Source organism: Balaenoptera acutorostrata, chromosome 10 (genome assembly GCF_949987535.1).
Source record: "Balaenoptera acutorostrata chromosome 10, mBalAcu1.1, whole genome shotgun sequence".
Lineage (NCBI taxonomy): Eukaryota > Metazoa > Chordata > Mammalia > Artiodactyla > Balaenopteridae > Balaenoptera > Balaenoptera acutorostrata.
The window spans coordinates 85,380,589-85,401,819 of record NC_080073.1 but is presented as its reverse complement, the minus strand read 5'-3'; the positions used below and the strand labels follow the sequence as shown (position 1 = coordinate 85,401,819).

Here is a 21,231-nt window from a genome sequence, read left to right as displayed (position 1 = left end):
TGGTTCCTAATCTTGGAGAAAGCACATAGGATGTGCAGCATTGGCTTCAGACTGCTAATAATGAAGACCAGAGCTCTTAGGGCCCTGTGTGTCAGTTTTAGGAATCCTGTAGGGCCCACACTGGAGATGTTGCCCTTTCCCAGCTGCAGTGTCTTTAAATTCCAATATTCGAGGGTGACCCTACCCTGGGTAAAATCAGGAAGCAAAAAATCACCTTCGTGACGGGTGAGACAGGAATTCGGAGTCTTTCAAAGACTCGGGGCAGAGGAGCTCCCAGGAATAACTTAGTAGGGACCAGAGCCCACAACGGCCTGCCTGGGTACAAGCTAGGCCCCGCCCCGGAAGTGCGGAGAGGGACTTCCGCCCGCGGGGAGCTCTCGGAGCAGGTTGCTGCTCGGGCGGCTGTAGCGTGCTCTGCGTTTGGGCGGTGGCGTGGTGGACGTTGCTCAGCTGCAACCCCTCGGATTCCCTCTCCTTGGTCGGGCCGGGGTGGAGCGTTGGCATGAACCCCGAGAGGCGGTCCTGGGACGGTGGGCACTAAGCCCAGATGCAACCCCCCAGGGAAGGGTTTTTCTCGCGATTTAGTGCTGCTGGGGTCCACATTTGGACTACTTCTCTAGGGATTATAACCCCTGTCGTTCCTGAGGTCTTCAGAGATTTATTGAGTCACATTAACCACGTGTACCCCTGGTACATTTGGAATCAATGCCCACCAGACCCCTCAGCTTGCCATTCCAAACAAAAGGGAGAAACTGCAAATGATTGGAAGTATTAGGAGCTCTACATTTAGGAGAGGTTTCCTCTTCCACATCTGCGTTTCGTGCCCACATTTCCTTTAGAATGCAGAATACATCTCTGTATTTCAGCTTGGCAATAAATAATCGCCCTTCCCCTTTAGCAGTAACTTTTCCGTCCACACGTGTGCAGACCCGCCTACCGGCAACGGCGGTGCTGTTCTCTCCCGACGCACGTCTCCAGGCCCTCTCCCGGTAGTGCTCCGAGGCAATGGCAAGGAGATTCCTGTGGCACAGGGCCACGCCTGCTAATCCCAGTTTGTGATCTGACAGCCCTTCTTTGCAAGTTAGCCCCTTATTTGACATGGCTTTCTTTTTTTCTTTTTTTTCTTTTTCCTCCCATTACCCTTAGTAATTAGTGTAACAGCTATGGCAATCTGCTTTTTCTTTGAGTAAATTAATGTTTCTTTTACAGAAGTATTCCGGAAAAGGGATGCCCTCAAGAGAAATCTTACTGAATTGCAGACTCTCCAATTAACAAGAAAGCTGCATGTATGCATTTTTAGAAGAGCTGCTTTTGCTGGTTCCAAGGATTCTGTTACTAGAAAACTGCTCTGAGCTGGCTCCAGCAGCTCGGTTGACAATGGCTGAGTCCAGTTCCTGACTATTCTGATGAGGAATGCCAGGTCTGGGTATGGGAGTGGCATTGGGGGGAGAGGGTCTTTGGGAAAGTGGCTAAGCTGGAGGACCTCAAGAGGGAGTAGGGTGAACCTAGACAAGAGGGCAGCAAAGGAGAGGTATTATCAAGTCATCTTAAAACTTTTAGCCTCTTAGTGATTCTTCTCTTTTTTTCCTACGTTTTATGTAAGCAAGTCTAAAGTCAGACTGTGATAGTGGCCAAATAACTTAATCTCTGTGCTTCCATTTCCTGGTCTGTAAATGAGGATGATAAAAGCAACTGCCTTTTACATTACATGAACATTACCTGGTACATAAGAAATGCTACCTAGATATTTGTTGTAATTATTTCTTCCTCTCCTTACCTTCCTGGGACTTGGCCTGCTCTGCTGATTTATTTGTTTATACAGTGATTCCCTCATAATTTCACGTGTTTAATTTTTTCTAGGTCCCAGTTCTTGCACACAGTCAAGAAGTGATCTATTAATAAATGTCAGCTCTGGCAGCAGAAGGAGAACCACTGTCTCTCCGGCTCCTAGCCAGGAATACACTATTGAAATATTAATTACAGGGACCCTTCTCCCTACAGGAGAGTTGTTAAGTGTTAAACTTTGACATTCTATAGTTTTCTGAAGGTTCTGGATGTAAGGGACCTGAGGACACTTTTTTTTTTCTTAAGCTTCTGCTTAATGAGATCAGCATAACTGTGTGGTTATGAATGCTTAGCAATCTGATTAAGTTCAAAATGAGGGTGGAACAGTAGGGAATCCAGCTCAGCTCTGCCAATTCCATGACTTTTATTATTCAGAAGTTCCCCCTTTGCTGTCTGTTGTCTGAGCTATAAGTTGTAAGTATATTTTCCATTTTTTATTTGTTTTTCACTCTACTTAAGTGGGTTTTTTTGTTTTACCTTGCCGGAGTATGGATTCTTTGTGTGTGGGGTCAAATTTATCAATCTTTTCATTTATGGCCTCTGGATTTTGGTTCATAATTAGAAAGAAAGGGCTTCCTACTCTGAAGTTATAAAAGACTTCTCCCATGTTTTCCTCTGGCACTTGTATGGTTTCATTTATAACATTTACAACTTCTATTTATTTGAAATATTTACCGGTGTACAGAGTGAGGTCGGAATCCAATTTAATGTTTTTCCAGATGATTACCCAGTTCTCCGCATACATTTATTGAAAAGTCTATTCATCTTTTTCTTACTGGTTGGCTACCTTTATTATATGCTAGATTTCTGCCTGTGATTGCATCTATTTCTGGACCTTCTATTCTGAATTATTTGTTTATCTCATTCACCAGTGCCACACTGTTTAATTATTGAGGCTTTATAATATGTTTAAAATTCTTTAGGACAAGTGCCCCTTCATTGCCCTTCTTTTACAGTTTTCTCAGGCGGAGTCTTGCTTGTTTAGTTTTCTATGTGAACTTTAAAATCTACTTATTAAAAAGTTCGTATTTTTATTGGAATAGTGTTAAATTTACAAATTAACATAGGGATTACTTTCTAAGACCTAAGCCTTGAGATACCATTCGCTGGTTCTGTTGGGAGGGAAATGGAAGGAGTTGGGACTGTAACAGATCTAGGTTCAAATTCCACCTCAGCTCTTTTATTAGTTGTCTAACCTCAGAAAACTTATCTGCTTCTTGGATTTCTTATATATGAGAGGATGACTGTAACGTCTGCCCTGCAGGATTAAAGGAGCTAAAAAGCCTAAAATGCCTTTTTCTGTGTAAATAGAATCCTTTCCACTCTTGCTCCTTTCAGGTCCTCAGCTCATGAACCACTGAGAGGAAGCCTCCAGGATCCCAGAGGGGACCACCAGGTGCCTGGGGCGGGGTTCCGCGGAAGTCGACCTCTCCGAGCCAGTGCGGGCGTCAGAGGACCTGTCGGTTCATCAGATCACGGTTTTCCAGGTGAGACCTCTCTCGTCTTTCTCCTTGGGTTTGGATTGAGCTGTAGGGCGAAGAGCAGCAGAGAGGGTTACTACGCGCTGCACCTCGTTGCCTCACACCTGCCCCTCTACCTTGCGCCCCGACCCTTTCCTTCCCCTCACCCTGCCGCCCCTCCCCTTTCCCTGCCTTCTTCGCACACTCCTCCCTTCTCTTTTACTATCTTTTCCTTTCTCTCTTCCCACGGCTTCTTTTTCTGTCCTTTCCTTCCTCCCTCTCCTCTGGGCCGTTGCCACCCTGGCATTGCCGACTCCCCCAGAGACCCCCGAGTTCCCCAACAGCGTCTGGGAGGCTCGCAGGACTGACAATCGCTGGAGTGACCCTCCTCGCTTTTCTGGCGGGGCCGATTTCCAGGCGGGTGTGGGGAGGTGGAGGAGACTTTCTTTTCTCTTGGCTGTGTGCCCTCAGCTCTCCTTTGTTCTGATAACCTTAGCTATCAGACGATTGACGAGTGACGGACACTTGGCAATTTTATTTAGATGTTTTTGAAATACTTTCATTTTGCCTCAAAGGAAAAAATCAGTTTAGCTGAATGCTCTACTCATGGAAACTCCTTTCTTTTGGTATCTATATCGCATTCCCCTCTGCCTCCAACCTTTTTCTTCTGTTTAAATGATGAAAGCAAATGTCCCTCTTTCTTCTTGATAGCTTTTCTTTGGAATTAAAAATCTTAAGGTATCTGATAACAGCTCAGAAAGGTAACTTTATACATATTTGTAGCCCTTAAGATAATTTATCCAGAAAAAATACTGTATTTATTATCCTTTGTAGTTGCCTAAAGTCAATATCAGCAGTTTGGGGCTGTGAGGGGAATATATTAGGGAAAAGAAGGCACATTGAGGCAGTCACAGGAAAGGCTAATTCAAGTGTGAGCAAGCTACAGACCAGAAGGGGTTTGGGTAGGACTAGGAGTTCTCTGTGTTTTGCTAAGGGCAAAGCGACTTGCACAACATGCTTCCATGGTAGCCATGTTTCTGGACTCTGGGCAAGGGTTCATTTGCATATGACCTGTGCACTGAGTTAGCCTTTTTCAGTGTTGCCAAGGAGCTACTGTTCAGAGAAACTTGATAGAACAACATCACTTAGAAATGGTACAGTTCCTAAGCCATGGAAGGTATAGTGTCCATATGAAAGTAAACCTGTGACTGATTTGTGGGGCTCGAAACTGGATTAAGGAAATCAGAGGCTTAAAAAGTACATGTTTGTAAAAGAAATATTGGAAAGACACAAGAAGCTAATAAAATTGATTACCTATGGAGGTGGCAAACTGAGGGGATCAGAGTGGAAACAAGTCTTCTTTTTGTATATCTTTTGAGACCATTTTGACTTTTGAATTGTATATTACCTATTCAAAAACATAGACAAATTTTTAAATAAAATTTTTAGAATAGTTTCTGATCTCTGGGCATTTTAGATTAACAGAAAAATTGTGAAGATAGTACAGAGAGTTCTTATATCCCCCCACACCCAGTTTCCTTTTCTTTTTTTTTTTGGCTGCGCCACGTGGCATGTAAAATCGTAGTTCCCCAACCAGGGATCAAACCTGTGCCCACTGCATTGAAAGCATGGATTCTTAACCACTGGATCACCAGGGAAGTCCCCAGTTTCCCCTGTTATTAACATCTTACATTATATAGAACACTTATCACAACTATTGAGTTACTATTGCCTATTATTATTAAAGTCCATACTTTATTCACGCTTCCTTAATTTTTACGTAATGTTCTTTTTTCTAGTCCAGGATCCCATCCAGCATACCATATTACATTTAATTGTCATGTCTCCATAGGCTCCTCTTGGCTGTGACAGTTTCTCAGACTTTCCTTGTTTTTGATGACTTTGACAGTTTTGAGGAGTACTTTCAGGTTTTTTGTAGAATGTTACTCAATTGAAATTTGACTGATGTTTTTCTCATTGTCATGCTGAGGTTAGAGGTTTGGGGGTGTTGACTTATCACTGGTGAGACATAAAACAATTTGTAAGATGGAAAAAGGCAGAGGGGGATAATTTGTGTAATTTGAGTTTGAAGCAAAAGTTTTGTTAAGTTTGGAGATAGAATTGAGTTTGTTCCCAGGGGATAAGAGAGTGGGAGCAATCCAACAAGTTATCCACACATTGGTCTGAATTATAAAGATGGAGTGGATCCTTCTTTGGAGAGATAAAGGGTCTGTTCTGTCACAGTCCCAGAGAAGACAAAGCACCCCTGTTGCTAAGGTACTGTCTGTCATAGCAACATCAGCTGCAGCAATAGTAGAGGTAGCAGTAGACAGAGCTTCTTTTATCTTCATGTCTCTCTTCCAACCCAAATAGTGTGGACTTGTGTGAGTGGTAAAACACAACGATGATGTTATTATCATTTTTCCCAAACTAATTCATTATCAGTTGAATTTCTGGTTTTTTGCCTTCTCTATTCCTGTGCTCCTTCATCTGCTCTGCTATCTGAAAATCTCTGCAACTCCTATCTTGTTTCCCAATTTAATTAAATATGATAAAAAGTCTTAAGTAGAAACTATCTATTATTTTATATGCTCACTTATATCCCAGATTTTGTGCTTTAAATACCTTTATAAAGGGTAGACTTAAATAGTTATTTGAGTCAGGTGTTCATTCCAATAGTTCTGTGGTGGTACAGACTGAAGAAAAACATTTGATCTGGCCACCGTGTGATCGGTATGTCCTGGGTTTGTGGAACATGTTTGAGAGTCCTAGTTTAGTCTTTATTACATCATATTGCTTTAGCATCAGGGAATAAATTACATTTGAAAGGTCTGTTTATTTCAGGAATCAAGGCCAAAGGTATGAACAAGGTGTCAATTCTGAAGGGAAGATTTTTGTAAGGATGGACCCACACCCGAAGGTCCCCAGCATATATGATAGGGATACTTTACAGATTCCTGAGAATAAAAAAGCTTTTCAGTATGAGAACCAGTTAGAAAGGCATGAGGACAAGCCTGAAGAAGAAAGATGGTATAAATGCAGTGAGTGTGGAAAGAAGTTTGCCCAGAGCTCAAGCCTTGTTCGACATCGGAGAGTCCACACCGGAGAGAAACCCTATGAGTGTGATCACTGTGGAAAAGCCTTCAATGCACGCTCAACCCTCACTGTGCATGAAAGAATCCACACTGGTGAGAAACCCTATACTTGTAATGAGTGTAGGAAAGCATTCAGTGTGAGGGCGCACCTGATTATACATCAGAGAATCCACAATGGAGAGAAACCCTATGAATGTAATGAATGTGGCAGAGCATTTAGTGTGAGCTCAGACCTCATCAAACATCAGAGAATCCACTCTGGTGAGAAACCTTATGAGTGTGATGAGTGTGGGAAAGCCTTCAGCGTGAGCTCAGACCTCATCAAACATCAGAGAATCCACACAGGAGAAAAACCGTATGAGTGTAAGGAGTGTGGGAAGGCCTTCTATGTGAACTCAGCCCTTATTAATCACCAGAGGATTCATTCTGGAGAAAAGCCCTATAAGTGTGGAGAATGCAGGAAAGCATTCAGCCAGATCTCAACTCTTATTCTTCATCAGAGAATCCATACTGGAGAGAAACCATACGAGTGTGACAAGTGTGGGAAAGCATTCCGTGGGAGCTCTAATCTTACTAAACACCAGAAAATACATGCCAAAGGAAAGTGTCATCAGTGACTTACATGGTGAAGATATTACAAAGGCCTTTTTTTTAAATATCAGAAGTTGTCACCAAAGGAAGGGTACGGTAAAAGTTAATGTTTTAATTGACACTTCGTTTCTTGGAATATCAAAGAGGTGAGAAGTCAATGAAAAAGGACTCCATCATCGTAATGATTGATTTAAGTCTCTAAGACCACATCTACTTCTGAGAATGCAGTTTTACAACTCATAAGGTAAATTATAACATAATGTAGTTATGTTTTAGTAAGAGCAAACTTCAGTATTTCAAACATGATTTTTCCTTTTCTTACGTGCAAGCCTTTTGTTTTTGTTGTTGCTACCAGTATTATAGGTGAAACATTAAATTTTGAAATTGGAAGTAATGTTGGTTGGTGAGACAGGGACTACATATCCTCATTGAATCTGCAAATAACTAACCTATTGGTCTTGATTTCTTTGGCTTTGATGTACTACTATGCTCTTAGAGATGGTTAGATGACTTATTGACCTCGTGGCAGAAGGCATACTCTCTCTTTTTAGCTAGGAATCCCAACTGATAGTTCTCCAAGGTTATTCTTTTTTTTTTTTTTTTTTTTTTTTGACCATGCCATGCGGCTTGCAGGATTTTAGTTCCCCAACCAGGGATCAAACTCTGGCCCTCTGCAGTGAAGGGGCTGAGTCCTAACCACTGAACCGCCAGGGAATTCCCTCTTCAAGGTTATTCTTGCTTAGTTAAAGCCCCAGGCCTGGGTAAGACTCCACACTCCCAACGCAGGGGCCCAGGTTCGATCCCTGATCAGGGAACTAGATCCCACATGCTGCAACTAAGAGTTCGAATGCCACAACTAAAGATCCCGCATGCTGCAACGAAGATCCCATGTGCTGCAGCCAAGACCCAGCGCAGCAAATAAATACATAAAAATAAATTAATTAATTTTTTTAAAAAGGTTAATTATAAGCCCCAGGCCTTTTGGACTTAATAATCCAATAAACCCCAGAACTTAACTGAGCTTCCTAAACCAAAAACCTCTCAAAGAGTGTCAGGTGCTTCCGACCCTTGCATTCAGTGTTTCTCAAAGTGTAATGTGGCATATGCAAAGACTCAGAGGTATGAGAATGGAACAAGCTCGGGGAACTGTTGTTGAGCTGGGTTTGGCATTAGTCTTAGGATGACTTTCAACGATCTGTTTGAGAATAGAGATGCAGATGTAGAGAACAGAGGTGTAGACACGGGGGTGGGGGGGATGAACTTGGAGATTGGGATTGACATATGTGCACTGCTGTGTGTAAAACATAGCGGGTGGGAACCTGCTGTATAGTGCAGGGAGCTCAGCTTGGTGCTCTGTGGTGACCTAGATGGGTGGGATGGGGTGGGGGCGGGAGGGAGGGGATATATGTACACATGTAGCTGATTCACTTCGTTGTACAGCAGAAACTAACCCAACATTGTAAAGCAACTATACTCCAATAAAAAAAAAAAAAAAGATCTATCTGAGTGACTGTGTGAAGCTTGATATCTGTAATCAACCAGGAGAGCTCAGATTTGGGAGGTGGTAGAAAGTTAATGAATTCAATTAGAGAAATGTCTTTGTTATATCTGTGGAAATCCCAGTAGAGCTGTTCACCAGACTATAGCCTAACTTCCTAACTATCCCCAGGCCTAAAACTCAAACTCTGTATTCTCTGCACATATGAAACTCAAAGGAAATCTGGACTTTAAAATTACTTTGTTATTATTTTTCAATTTTAGTAGTGATTTCTTACTCCTGGGTAATGGGCCTGAAATCCTTTTGATCCCTGAAACTTAGTAATTCGAGGTACAAGGTGAGCACCAAATTGATAGAAATTGCAGATTGCTTTGGTCCACACTGTGGACAAGTAGGAGGGAACACTGTGGGAAGTTGAAGTGGTATTCACTTCAGAGTAAGACTCTGTGTTGTGAAGGATGCACAGTTTCCCTGAATTCTCATCAGCAATTCAAGCAAGTCAGCTATAAGACACACTGGATTCCAGGTAGCTCTAAGCTAACTTGTGCCCTCAAACACTGAGGTGACAGACACATGTTAAAAAGCACATCATGAAGTCTCTGTTATTGAGGTGGTGCTTACCACACTACTCAGGTAACTTTAGGCCTGGACATGGGGCCTGAAGGCGGAGAATGTCATGGTTCTGCAGCTCAAATTGAGGAGATAGGACCTCACTCAGGGCATGAGGCATGTTAGAGAAAGTAAGGCACGTACTTACAGGCAGTGAAGGGCCTCAAAGAAGCACCAGGAAGTTGACTTTGCTATGCTGGGTTGAAGGTGTTAATTCTTTGCCCTACTTTTTCCTGCCTTTGGCAATTGAAGGACACTGTGGTTTCCCCCTGCTCTGCTGTGGAGAGAGTTCCCTGTCACCCCCTGTCTATGTTGTTATCGCCATTGTTTTCAGTATTTACCTCTTTGGGCCCAGCTGTCTTGGTTTGTTCATAGGATGGTGGTTTGCAGACAGAGTCGTCTGGGTGGAGAACACCCTTCTGGGATCAGCACTGAAGTGATGCCATATCCCACCCAGACCAGCACAACTGTGATTCCTAAGCAGTAAGTGGTGAGTATTCTGAAAACTTTGAAGGAACAGACATTCTGGAAAAAGAAATTTCATTTACTGAAGAATTGAGTGTTAGGAGATCAGGATATATGTAACATGGTTTTTCCTTATAAGCTCAAATTAAGGTATTAGTGATTATCTATTTTTGGTTGAGCCTTGTGTCAAGTACTAGGAATACAAAAATAAATGAAAAAAGCACCCTACTCTCCAGAGGCTTACAGTCTATTTGTGGACAGGGAGAAAGGAGTAGATAGAAAATAATAATTACAGTGATAAAGCCATTGGATTTATACCGAATGCTTTGCATTGTAAGTGTAACAAGTACTTATGAGAAGGTTGGAAAAGCTTTGAAGGAGGATGAAATCTTGAAGAAAGAATGAGTTCTTCAGCCACATGAAAAGGAATGAAGGAAGGTACAGTGGGAATAACATGTGAAAATCATGGTGCATCTGGGAGAGAAGAAGGAAGTTTTCAATGTGTATGATTTTTTAGACCTGACCATAGGCAGTTACAAAGGCTTTATCCCTCATGGGTGTAAAGCTACCCTCCTACACAAGACTTCGAGGCACAGCCAGTGCATGCAGTCTCTGAAGGGAGTTGCAGTCAAAGACTCAGACCGCCTGGCCAGCCATGCTTTTAGGCATATCTGTACTCTTAGCCCAGGCACCTCCTTTTGGGGCCCTTTTTACTGGGGGTCTTGCCCGAGTAACTCTTCAAGATTCTCTCACTTCAATAAGGCAAGACACTTTTCTTCACTCTGACTCAGTACTAGTACTTTTACAATCCTAGCCTTTCCCCTCTTTCTTCCCCTGGCCTCCGGGTCCAGAAAATGACTGGAGCCTTTTGTTTGGTGCTATCTTGGCAGTGACACAGTCCCCACACCTGTGCTGATTCACCTGACCCCTGCCTGGCACTGTTGCATGGATAAGAATAAAACACTGCAGGAGCCAGCACTTTTTTGTTGTTGGGCCTCTTGCTAATGCTATTGCAGTAAGTGATTAAAGGCTTGGCTGTTACTTTCATTTTTGCCTGTGTTAACTGACTAATGCAACACATTCTCACCACTCTAGGATCCAGGCTAGAAGAATACTCCTACCTTGAATATGCTGCTGTTATGGCAAAAGAAAAACAGTGGTAGGACCACATGATGGCTTTTAAAGCATCTATTCAGGAGGAGCATATGTCATTTCCACTTAACGTTTCGTTAGTCAAAGCAGGTCAAATCACCAAGCTTACTATCCATAGGGTGGAGAAAAATAAAGCTTACAAAGAGGACAGTGAATAACTAAGAAAAGTAATATAATTTACCATTGAGATAATGGATCTACCATATTGGCCAATATTTTTGGAATGCTTCCTATGCTGGGGTTTTTTCTGAGTACCTTACATGTGTATTTTTCTCAATAAAAAATAATGAAATGATATACATACTACTATATTCTCATTTTACAGCTAAAAATATTGAGGAACAGAGACAGCTAGGAAACGGTAGAGCCAGGAATTGAAACCAGAAGTTCAACTTGACAATGTTTTCTCCTAACCACTATGCTATATTATGAAAGTTTTGATCTGAAGGTTGTTTACGCACCACAGTGGGCCAGTGTGTTATGCTGGTAAAAACTGTAAAGGTGAAATTCAAGAGCCCTTGGTCTCAACCTATCTTTACCTCTAAGTAATCCTGTTACCTAGGCTAATGCCACCTAGCTGGGCCTCAGTTTTATATCCTTAAAAATAAGGAGACAGGCTAGATATTCTCTGATACACCTTACAGCTTTGAGGTTTTTATCATCTCTCCAAATAGATAGTAAAATGCTTTGTAATGTGATGACCTCTTCTTTAATCTGCTACTTTCTATATTGTTATGTTCACTGGCGCTCTTGAACAAATGAGTCTCCTCACCAGTCCCTTCTTTCTATTTTACTTCTCCTGCTTTACATTAGTGATAATACTAATAATGAGTAGCTTCCATTTATTTAGACCTATTCTGTTCCTGGTACTTTTTCAGGCTCCTTAGGGTAAATTATTTCATTTAAAAGTATAGATGCTATATTTAGAAAAGAAGCAAAGGTGGAAAAAAAATGCTCTAAACATCCCTTTTAAGAACTTAAAGCACAGGAAAATAAACCCAAGAAAGCAGAAGGAAGAAAATACTAAAGATAAGAGCAGAAATTAATGGAAAAGCAAGTATGTATTCTTACTTAGAACTTTCACACATAGAGTTGTGTTTTATGTAGTTTCTCTCTGTAGGCTACTCTCATGTATGTTACATTTGACTCCCTCTTTCTGCCTCTGGGGAAAAGATGCTAATTTCATGATCAACCTGTTCTTTCAGATGGTGACTCCTGGCCTTAAATAAGGAGTCTGTTTCAAAGCAGAGTTTTCCAAGAAGTCTAACACACAAGGGAGATGTTCAGAAGACTAACTGGGAACATCATCAGGGGCTCCACACTGGACAAGTTCATGGACTTCTGAATAATTTACCCAAGTGGGAGAGGAGCCCCTTTGAGGACGCACAACTTACATTGCCTCAAGCCATGGAGAATATCACTCCGATAAAGAGGCCTAAGATACCTGGGAGAATTCACCCTGAAGTTCAGTCCTGTCGATGCTGTGGGCGTGGGAAATTCTCCATTCAGCTTATGCACAATTTCCAACTTCAACTGTAATAAAAGAAGCAGCCACTCGTAAAGTGAGTGGAAGTCATTAAGCCAAAGATATCCCTCCCTCATAAGACAAACCCTGGCACACTAGCAGCCCTGACCAATCACCAGCACATCCAAACTTAAAGAAAGCCCTATAGATCCTCAACCAGGAACGACCTTCAGTGTAATCCCAAGTCTCAATAAACAGCAGAGAAGCCATCCTGAAAAGAGTTTCATGAGAATTAAGAATGTGGTAAAACCTTCAGACACTGGAGTGATCTTAGACATCAGAGAACCCTTGGGGATATCTTCATTGTCAGAAGCCTTCTCTGTGAGCTCAAGTCTCATTGAACATAAGCAAATTCATTTTGGACAGGAGCCTTATCTATGTCACGAATGTGGCAAAGCCTTTAAGTTCTCTGATAGCCTTGCTAAACATCAGAGAATCCACACTGAAGAGAAAACTTACTGGTGTAAAGAGTATAATACTGTAGGATTCATTGTGTTTTGAGTCTGGTCACCCGCCAAAGAACCCACAATGTAAAGCACCATTATGAATGTAGTGAGTGGGGGAAGGCCTTCGTTTGGAAGCCAGCACTTAATTACCAGAAAACCCATGCTAGAGAGAAAATCCGTAAATATTAAAATGTGGGAAGGCCTTCACTTAAAAGCTCTATCTTATACATTGGAAAATCCATACTGGAACAAAACCCTATGTATGTATGACCACTGTGGGGACGCTTTCAGCGTTAGCTCAGCTCTTAAAGTGTAACAAAAATTCCTTGTGGGGAAAAGCTCTTTAAGGGTAAATAATGTAGGAAAGCCTTCAGTCAAAGTTCATATCTTATCAGGAATTCCCTGACAGTCCAGTAGGACTCCACACTTTCACTGCCCCCCACCAAAAAAAAAAGAAAGAAAAAAAAAAGTCCAGATCATATCAAACATCAGGGTCCACACTGGAGAGAAGCTTTATGACTGGGACAGGTGTGGGGAAATCTCTTGAACTCATCTCTTACTAAACAGAGGATACACAACAAAAATGAGCCTCAATAGTCAAATATGTGGTAGAGGTATAACATAGAACTTTTCAACATCAAATGTCACCACTAAGAAAAAAACCCAATTGCAAAAAATCACTTTAACTGGCATTATGTTATGCAGTTAGACAAGTATTATCAGAGAGACTTTGTCAGGTCACTTTGGGCAAAGTTGAATTAGAACAGATTCCTGTGACAGATCTCAGTGGATATTTAACTGTCTTTGGCACAGTTAGCTTTTCATTTTCTACAGTAAATGTAGAGAAAGTAGGGGGATGTCTTTAAAACTAACCACAACCTTGGATAATCCAAATACTATTACATTTATTTTTTGTTTGGAATTCATGATGCTAATTAAATACTTTTTCTAAGAATGATTTTGACATTGATTCCTGGGACGCAACAGGTATACACTTCTACCAGACTTACTCCCTTTTACTTTTTTTTTTTTAAACATCTTTATTGGAGTATAATTGCTTTACAATGGTGTGTTAGTTTCTGCTGTATAACAAAGTGAGTCAGCTATACGTATACATATATCCCTATATCCCCTCCCTCTGTCTCCCTCCCATCCTCCCTTCCCACCCCTCTAGGTGGCCACAAAGCACCGAGCTGATCTCCCTGTGCTATGCGGCTGCTTCCCACCAACTATTTTATATTTGGTGGTGTGTATATGTCCACGCCACTCTCACTTCGTCCCAGCTTACCCTTCCCCCTCCCCGTGTTCTCAAGTTCATTCTCTACGTCTGCGTCTTTATTCCTGTCCTGCCCCTAGGTTCGTTAGAACCGTTTTGGTTTTTTTTTTAGATTCTGTATATATGTGTTAGCATACGGTATTTGTTTTTCTCTTCTGACTTACTTCACTCTGTATGACAGACTCTAGGTCCATCTACCTCACTACAAATAACTCAATTTCGTTTCTTTTTATGGCTGAGTAATATTCCATTGTATATATGTGCCACATCTTCTTTATCCATTCATCTGTCTATGGACACTTAGGTTGCTTCCATGTCCTGGCTATTGTAAACAGTGCTCTAATGAACATTGTGGTACATGACTCTTTTTGAATTACGGTTTTCTCAGGGTATATGCCCAGTAGTGGGATTGCTGGGTCTATGGTAGTTCTGTTTTTAGTTTTTTAAGGAACCTCCATACTGTTCTCCATAGTGGCTGTATCAATTTACATTCCCACCAACAGTGCAAGAGGGTTCCCTTTTCTCCACACCCCCTCCAGCATTTATTGTTTGTAGATTTTTTTATGATGGCCATTCTGACCCGTGTGAGGTGATACCTCATTGTAGTTTTGATTTGCATTTCTCTAATGATTAGTGATCTCTTTTTATCGTGTTAGTATATCTGGGAAATGCAGCAAATAAATATCTGTGTTTTGGTAAATCATTTCACAAAATTTCCTATCCTTTGTTAAAAAAAAAAAAGATGGTGAAATGTGGGTGGGCCATGTGCACATGTGATATGCTGAACACAGACCGTATTTACCACATTCATCTTTGTGTCTCTAATATTTAAAATAGTGACTGACACAGAGAAGGCTTGTGACACATGCTGTTGAATGACTGCTTGAAGGGTTCTGTTTATGGGTTGGTATCTATTCAGCCTGAAGAGGGATCTCTAATCGTTTGCTATAGGATCTGCCCTCTTCCCAGACCTGGTCAAGAAGTAACCTTGGTTGCTCAGTGGGGATTGATTACAAACTCATTTCATGGTGCATCATAATCATTGGTCTGTGTGTGGCCTTACTTTCAATTTTATACATTTAGGCTTTTAACCAACTCCTTATTATAAACAGTCTTGGTCTGAACACCTTTGGGAGTTTTTCTGGAAAACATACACAGGAATGAAATTGCTGGGTCATAGGTTATGCACTATGTCAATTTTACTAGCAGGTAATGGTTCCTGTTCCTTGGGAACTAAGAGATCTATCTGGTGCCTTACATGATCATGATGTCACCTTTCCTGTGTGGGTTCCTAAGAGCAGCAGATATCCCAACCAGCCAGGCACCCTCTCATCTGGTGAGGATGGGGTGAGGTGAATCTCCAAGGTAGGAATAAAGAAACTTCAACTTCAAGAATAATGCCTGACTTCTCAGGGTCTGTTGAAGCAAACTGATTATACTATTTAAAATAGAATGTGGTTAGGGACTTACCTGGTAGTCCAGAGTATAAGACTCCATGCTCCCAATGCAGGGGGCCTGGGTTCAATCCCTGGTCAGGGAACTAGATCCCACATGCCAAACCTAGGTGTTCTCATGCCGCAACTAAGAAGCCTACGTGCTGCAACTAAAAGATCCCACATGCCACGATGAAGATCCAGCATGCTGCAACTAACACCTGGTGCAGCCAAAAATAAATACTTTTAAAAATACTGAAAAAATAAAATACAGTGTGATTAAAAGCTATATATCAGACCATGTTGTGGATAAAGGGGAAAATGAAAGCTTTTTCCCTTCTACCTAAGAACATCATCCCAAAAAGGGAGTGTACCGAGTGCATAGGTCCTGACATTGGGCCTGGAGACACTAAAATTGGATTCTGGGGACTGCCAAAGTGAGAGTTAGTGCTGGTAAATTCCTTCCCTTTGGTGTGTGGGACCCCAGATGACCACACTCTAAAAATAAGGGTGAACCACACACAGACAGGCTCACCCAGGGGGCTGCAGCTCAGATTTTGAATTTCTCAATTTCTACAGTTGGATTTAAGTGATTCCATATTGCTAGTGCCCTCAGGTACCAGGATATCCTCTCTGTAAGGACATAATAGTCTATTAGCTCTGAAATTATTATTATTATTTTTTAATAAATCACATTAGGATTTTTTTTAATTTTATTTATTTATTTATTTATTTATTTATTTATTTATGGCTGTGTTGGGTCTTCGTTTCTGTGCGAGGGCTTTCTCTAGTTGCGACAAGTGGGGGCCACTCTTCATCGCGGTGCGCGGGCCTCTCACTATTGTGGCCTCTCTTGTTGCGGAGCACAGGCTCCAGACGCGCAGGCTCAGCAATTGTGGCTCACGGGCCTAGTCACTCTGCGGCATGTGGGATCTTCCCAGACTAGGGCTCGAACCCGTGTCCCCTGCATTGGCAGGCAGATTCTCAACCACTGCGCCACCAGGGAAGCCCCTCAAATTATTTTTACAAGCAATTTTGCGAAAACTTTTTTTTAAACTAGGCACAAGAGAAGACAAATAATGCAAAGAAAAGTCAACAGAAGCAATTGAGAGTAGAAACATTTCTACTGGGAATTCAGAATTTGAGTTACTGGGCACAGATTTTAAAATAATACGTGCAATGTTCAAAAATGAAAGATAAGAATTTTAACAAAAAATGGGGAACAATGAAAAGAACTAAATGCAAATTCTGAAATTGAAAAACAAAAACAAAAAATTTGTGGATGCATATAGCAGCAGATGAAACAGCTGAAGAAAAGATGAGTGAACTACATAGTTGAGAAGAAAATATCTAGAATGAAGCACAAAAAGGACAAAAAGGATGGATTATATAGGAAAAGGGTAAGAGACAGATAATACAGATCTAAAATATTTGTAATTAGGGTTGCAAGAGAAATTAACAAAATCGAAGCCAGACACAATATTTAAATACATAACAACTAAGAACTTCCTAAAATTTAATTTAGACACGTGGTTAGCTCCACTGACAACCAAGCCCCAATCCTTAGGTGCTTTCCAAAAGTCACCCCATTAACATAAAAGATCTCAACATTGAGGAAATTCCAAGGTTTTTAGGAGCCTAGTGCCAGGAATGAGGAGAAAGACCAAATATATTTCTCTTATTATAAATCACAATAATCACAGGCACAATCTACCAAAACCCCAACAAGGATAAATAGATCATCTGATTGGCCTTTATCTATTAAAGAAATTGAATCAATAATTAATAATCTTCCAAAACAGCACCAGTGCAGGTGCGTTCACTGGTAAATTCTACCAAACATTTCAGTAGAAATTTTATAAATATTATTTCTTAACAGATGATAGAAACGGAGGGAATACTTCCTAATTCATTCTGTAAGGCTAGAATTACCCCAATACCAAAACTAGACAAAGACATTACTTGAAAGGAAAACTACAAACCAATATATTTCATGAATAGATGCAAAAATCTGCAACAAAATATTAGTAAGTTGAATCCAACAATGTATAAAAAGAATTATACAACATGACCAAGTGGGATTTATCCCAGGTATGCAAGGTTGGTTCACCATTTAAAAATCAGTTAATGTAATCCATCACATCAATAGGCTAAAGAAGAAAAAATATATAATCATATCGATAGATGCAGAAAAAGCATTTGACAAAATCTAACACCCTTTCATAATAAAAATTCTCAGCAAACTAAGGATGGAGAGGAACTTCCTCAACTTGATAAAGAACATCTACCAAAGACTTCCCTGGTGGCACAGTGGTTAATAATCCGCCTGCCAATGCAGGGTACATGGGTTTGAGCCCTGGTCCGGAAAGATCCCACATGCCACAGAGCAACTAAGCCCATGTGCCACAACTACTGAACCTGTGCTCTAGAGCCCGCGAGCCACAACTACTGAAGCCAGCGCGCCTAGAGCCCACGCTCCGCAACAAGAGGAGCCACTGCAAGGAGAAGCCCATGCACCACAGCGAAGAGTAGCCCCCACTCACCGCAACTAGAGAAAGCCCACGTACAGCAATGAAGACCCAACACAGCCAAAAATAAATAAATAAATAATAATAATAAAAGATAAGCAGTAGCTTCAAAAAAAAAAAAAACTACCAAAACTACAGCTAACATCATACTTAATGGTAAAAAACTAGATGCTTTCCTGCTAAGATGAGGAATAGGACAAAGATGTCCCTTCTCACTTCCATTCAACATCATACTGGAAGACTTAATGCAAATAGAGAGCCCAGAAATAAACCCACACACCTACAGTCAATTAATCTTTGACAAAGGAGGCAAGAATATACAATGGGGAAAAGACAGTCTCTTCAGCAAGTGGTGTTGAGAAAGCTGGACAACCACACGTAAATCATTGAATTTAGAACACTGCCTCACACCATACACAAAAATAAACTCACAATGGCTTAAAGACTTAAATATAAGACATGATACCATAAAGTTCCTAGAAGAGAACCTAGACAAAACATTCTCTGACATAAATCGTAGCAATGTTTTCTTAAGTCAGTCTCCCAAGGCAATAGAAATAAAAGCAAAAATAAACAAATGGGACCTAATCAAACGTATAAGCATTTTTTTACATAGCAAAGGAAACCGTAAACAAAATGAAAAGACAACCTACAGAATGGGAGAAAATATTTCCAAATGATGTGACAGACAGGGGCTTAATTTCCAAAATGTACAAACAGCTCATACAACTCAATAACAACAACAACAACAAAAACCCAATCGAAAAGTGGGCAGAAGACCTAAATTGACATTTCTCCAAAGAAGACACACAGGCCAACAGGCACATGAAAAAAATGTGCAACATCAAATAATTATTAGAGAAATTCAAATCAAAACTACAATGAGGTATCACCTTACTCTTGTCAGAATGACCATCATCAAAAAGTATACAAATAGGGACTTCCCTGGTGGTCCAGTGGGTAAGACTCCATGCTCCCAGTGCAGGGAGCCTGGGTTCGATCCTTGGTCTGGGAACTAGATTCCACATGCACACCACAACTAAGAATCCGCATGCCGCAAGTAAGACCTGGCGCAGCCTAAATAAATAAATAAATAAATAAATAAACAATAAAAAGGTAGATTGGTAATTTTAAAAAAGCGTACAAATAATAAATGCTGGAGATGGTGTGGAGGAAAAGGAACCCTCCTACACTGTTGGTGGGAATGTAAATTGGTACAGCCACTTTGGAAAACAGTATGAAAGTTCCTTAAAAAACTAAAAATAGAGTTACCATATGATCCTGCAATTCCACTCCTGCACCTGTATCTGGAGAAAACTATAATTCGAAAAGATACATGCACCCCAATGTTCATAGCAGCACTCTTTACAATAGCCAAGACATGGAAGCAACCTAAATGTACATTGACAGAGGAATGGATAAAGAAGATGTGGTATGTTTATACAGTGGAATATTACTCAGCCATAAAAAAGAGTGAAATAATGTCATTTGCTTCAACATGGTTGTACCTAGAGATTATCATACTAAGTGAAGTAAGACAGAGAAAGACAAATATCATACGACATTGCTTATATACGGAATCTAAAAAAAAAGACAGAGATACAAATGAACTTATTTACATAACAGAACTAGACTCACAGACATAGAAAACAAACTTATGGTTACCAAAGGGGAAGGAGGGGGAGGGATAAATTAGGAGGTTGGGATTAACACATACACACTACTATATATAAAATAGATAGCCAACAAGGACCTACTGTATAACAGGGAACTATACTCAATATTTTGTAATAACCTATAAGAGAAAAGAATCTGAAAAAGAACGTATGGGGACTTCCCTGGTGGTCCAGTGGTTAAGACTCAATGCTCCAATGCAGCGGGCCTGGGTTCAATCCCTGGTCAGGGAACTAGATCCTGCATGCCACAACTAAAAGATCCTGCATGCCGCAACTAAGATCCGGTGCAGCCAAATAAATAAATAAATAAAAATAAATATTAAGAAAAAGAAAAAAAGAACATATATATACATTCTTTTTTATGGATATGTGTATAACTGAATCACTGTGCTGTACACCTGAAACTAAACACAACATTGTAAATCAACTATCCTTTAATAAAATGAATTTTTTTTAAAGAAGGACTGTTATCTGAAATATACAAAGAACTCCTAAAGCTCAACAATAAGAAAACAAACAACTCAGTTTTTTAAATGGGCAAAAGATCTGCACAGACACCTCACCGGAGAAGATATACAGATGGCAAATAATCATATGAATAGATGCTCCACATCATATGTCATTAGGGAATTGCAAATTAAAACAAGGAGATACCACTACACACCTATTAGAATAGCTAAATTGCTAAACAGTGACAACTCCAAATGCTGATGAAGATGTGGAGCAACAGGAACTCTCATACATTCTTTGTGGGAATGCAAAATGGTACGCCACTTCAGAAAACAGTTTAGCAGTTTCTTACAAAAGTAAACATACTCTTACCATATGATTCAGCAGTTGCACTCCTTGGTATTTATCCAAATGAATTGAAAACTTATGTCCACACAAAACCTGCACAAGGATGTTCATAGCAGCTTTATTCATAATTGATAAAACTTGGAAACAAGAAAGATTTCCTTCAGTAAATGAGCGGATAAACTGTGGTACATCCAGACAATAGAATACTCAGCAATAAAAAGAAATGAACTATTATGCTATGAAAATCCATGGAGAAATGTTATATGCTTTTTGCTAAGTGAAGAGGCCAACCTGAAAAGGCTACAAACTCTCGTTCCAACTACATGACATTGTGGAACAGGCAAAACTATGGAGACAGTAAAAAGATCAGTGGTTGCTGGGGGTTATAGGGGTTGGAGTGTGGGAATGATGAATGGGTGGAGCATAGGGGATTTTTAGGGCGGTGAAACTGTTTAGTATGATGCTTGTAATGGTTGATGCATGTTATTATGTTTTCTAAAACCATAGAATGTATTACAGTTTATATTAACCTTAATGTAAACTATGGACTTAAGCTAATAATACTTTATCAATATTGGCTCACTGATTGTAACCAAAGATACCGCACTAATGCAAGATGTTAATAATAGGGTTTTTATGTAGCCGGGGAGGGGGTTTGGAGGGGCCATGTGGGAAGTCTATACTTTCTGCTCCATTTTTTCTGTAAACCTAAAACTACTCTTTAAAAATAAAGTCTATTAGGTTGTTTAAAGCTATTTTTCAGTAAAAAGACATCGGTTGGGAGTAAAAAGGGAAGTGGGAGCCGATATCTGGTGTTCACATAACGAAGAGCTC

At 40.5% G+C, this 21,231-nt stretch overlaps 1 protein-coding gene across 1 annotated transcript in view; it reads left to right on the top strand.

Annotated features, from left to right (window-relative positions):
• Nucleotides 1-21,231, top strand: part of LOC102998885 (zinc finger protein with KRAB and SCAN domains 7-like) — a 50,347-nt gene that overhangs the window by 19,816 nt on the left and 9,300 nt on the right. The window contains exon 7 of the mRNA XM_057555777.1: nt 6,326-7,013. Within this exon, the coding sequence (XP_057411760.1) occupies nt 6,326-7,013 (688 nt within the window). The remainder of the gene's footprint in view (nt 1-6,325; nt 7,014-21,231) is intronic.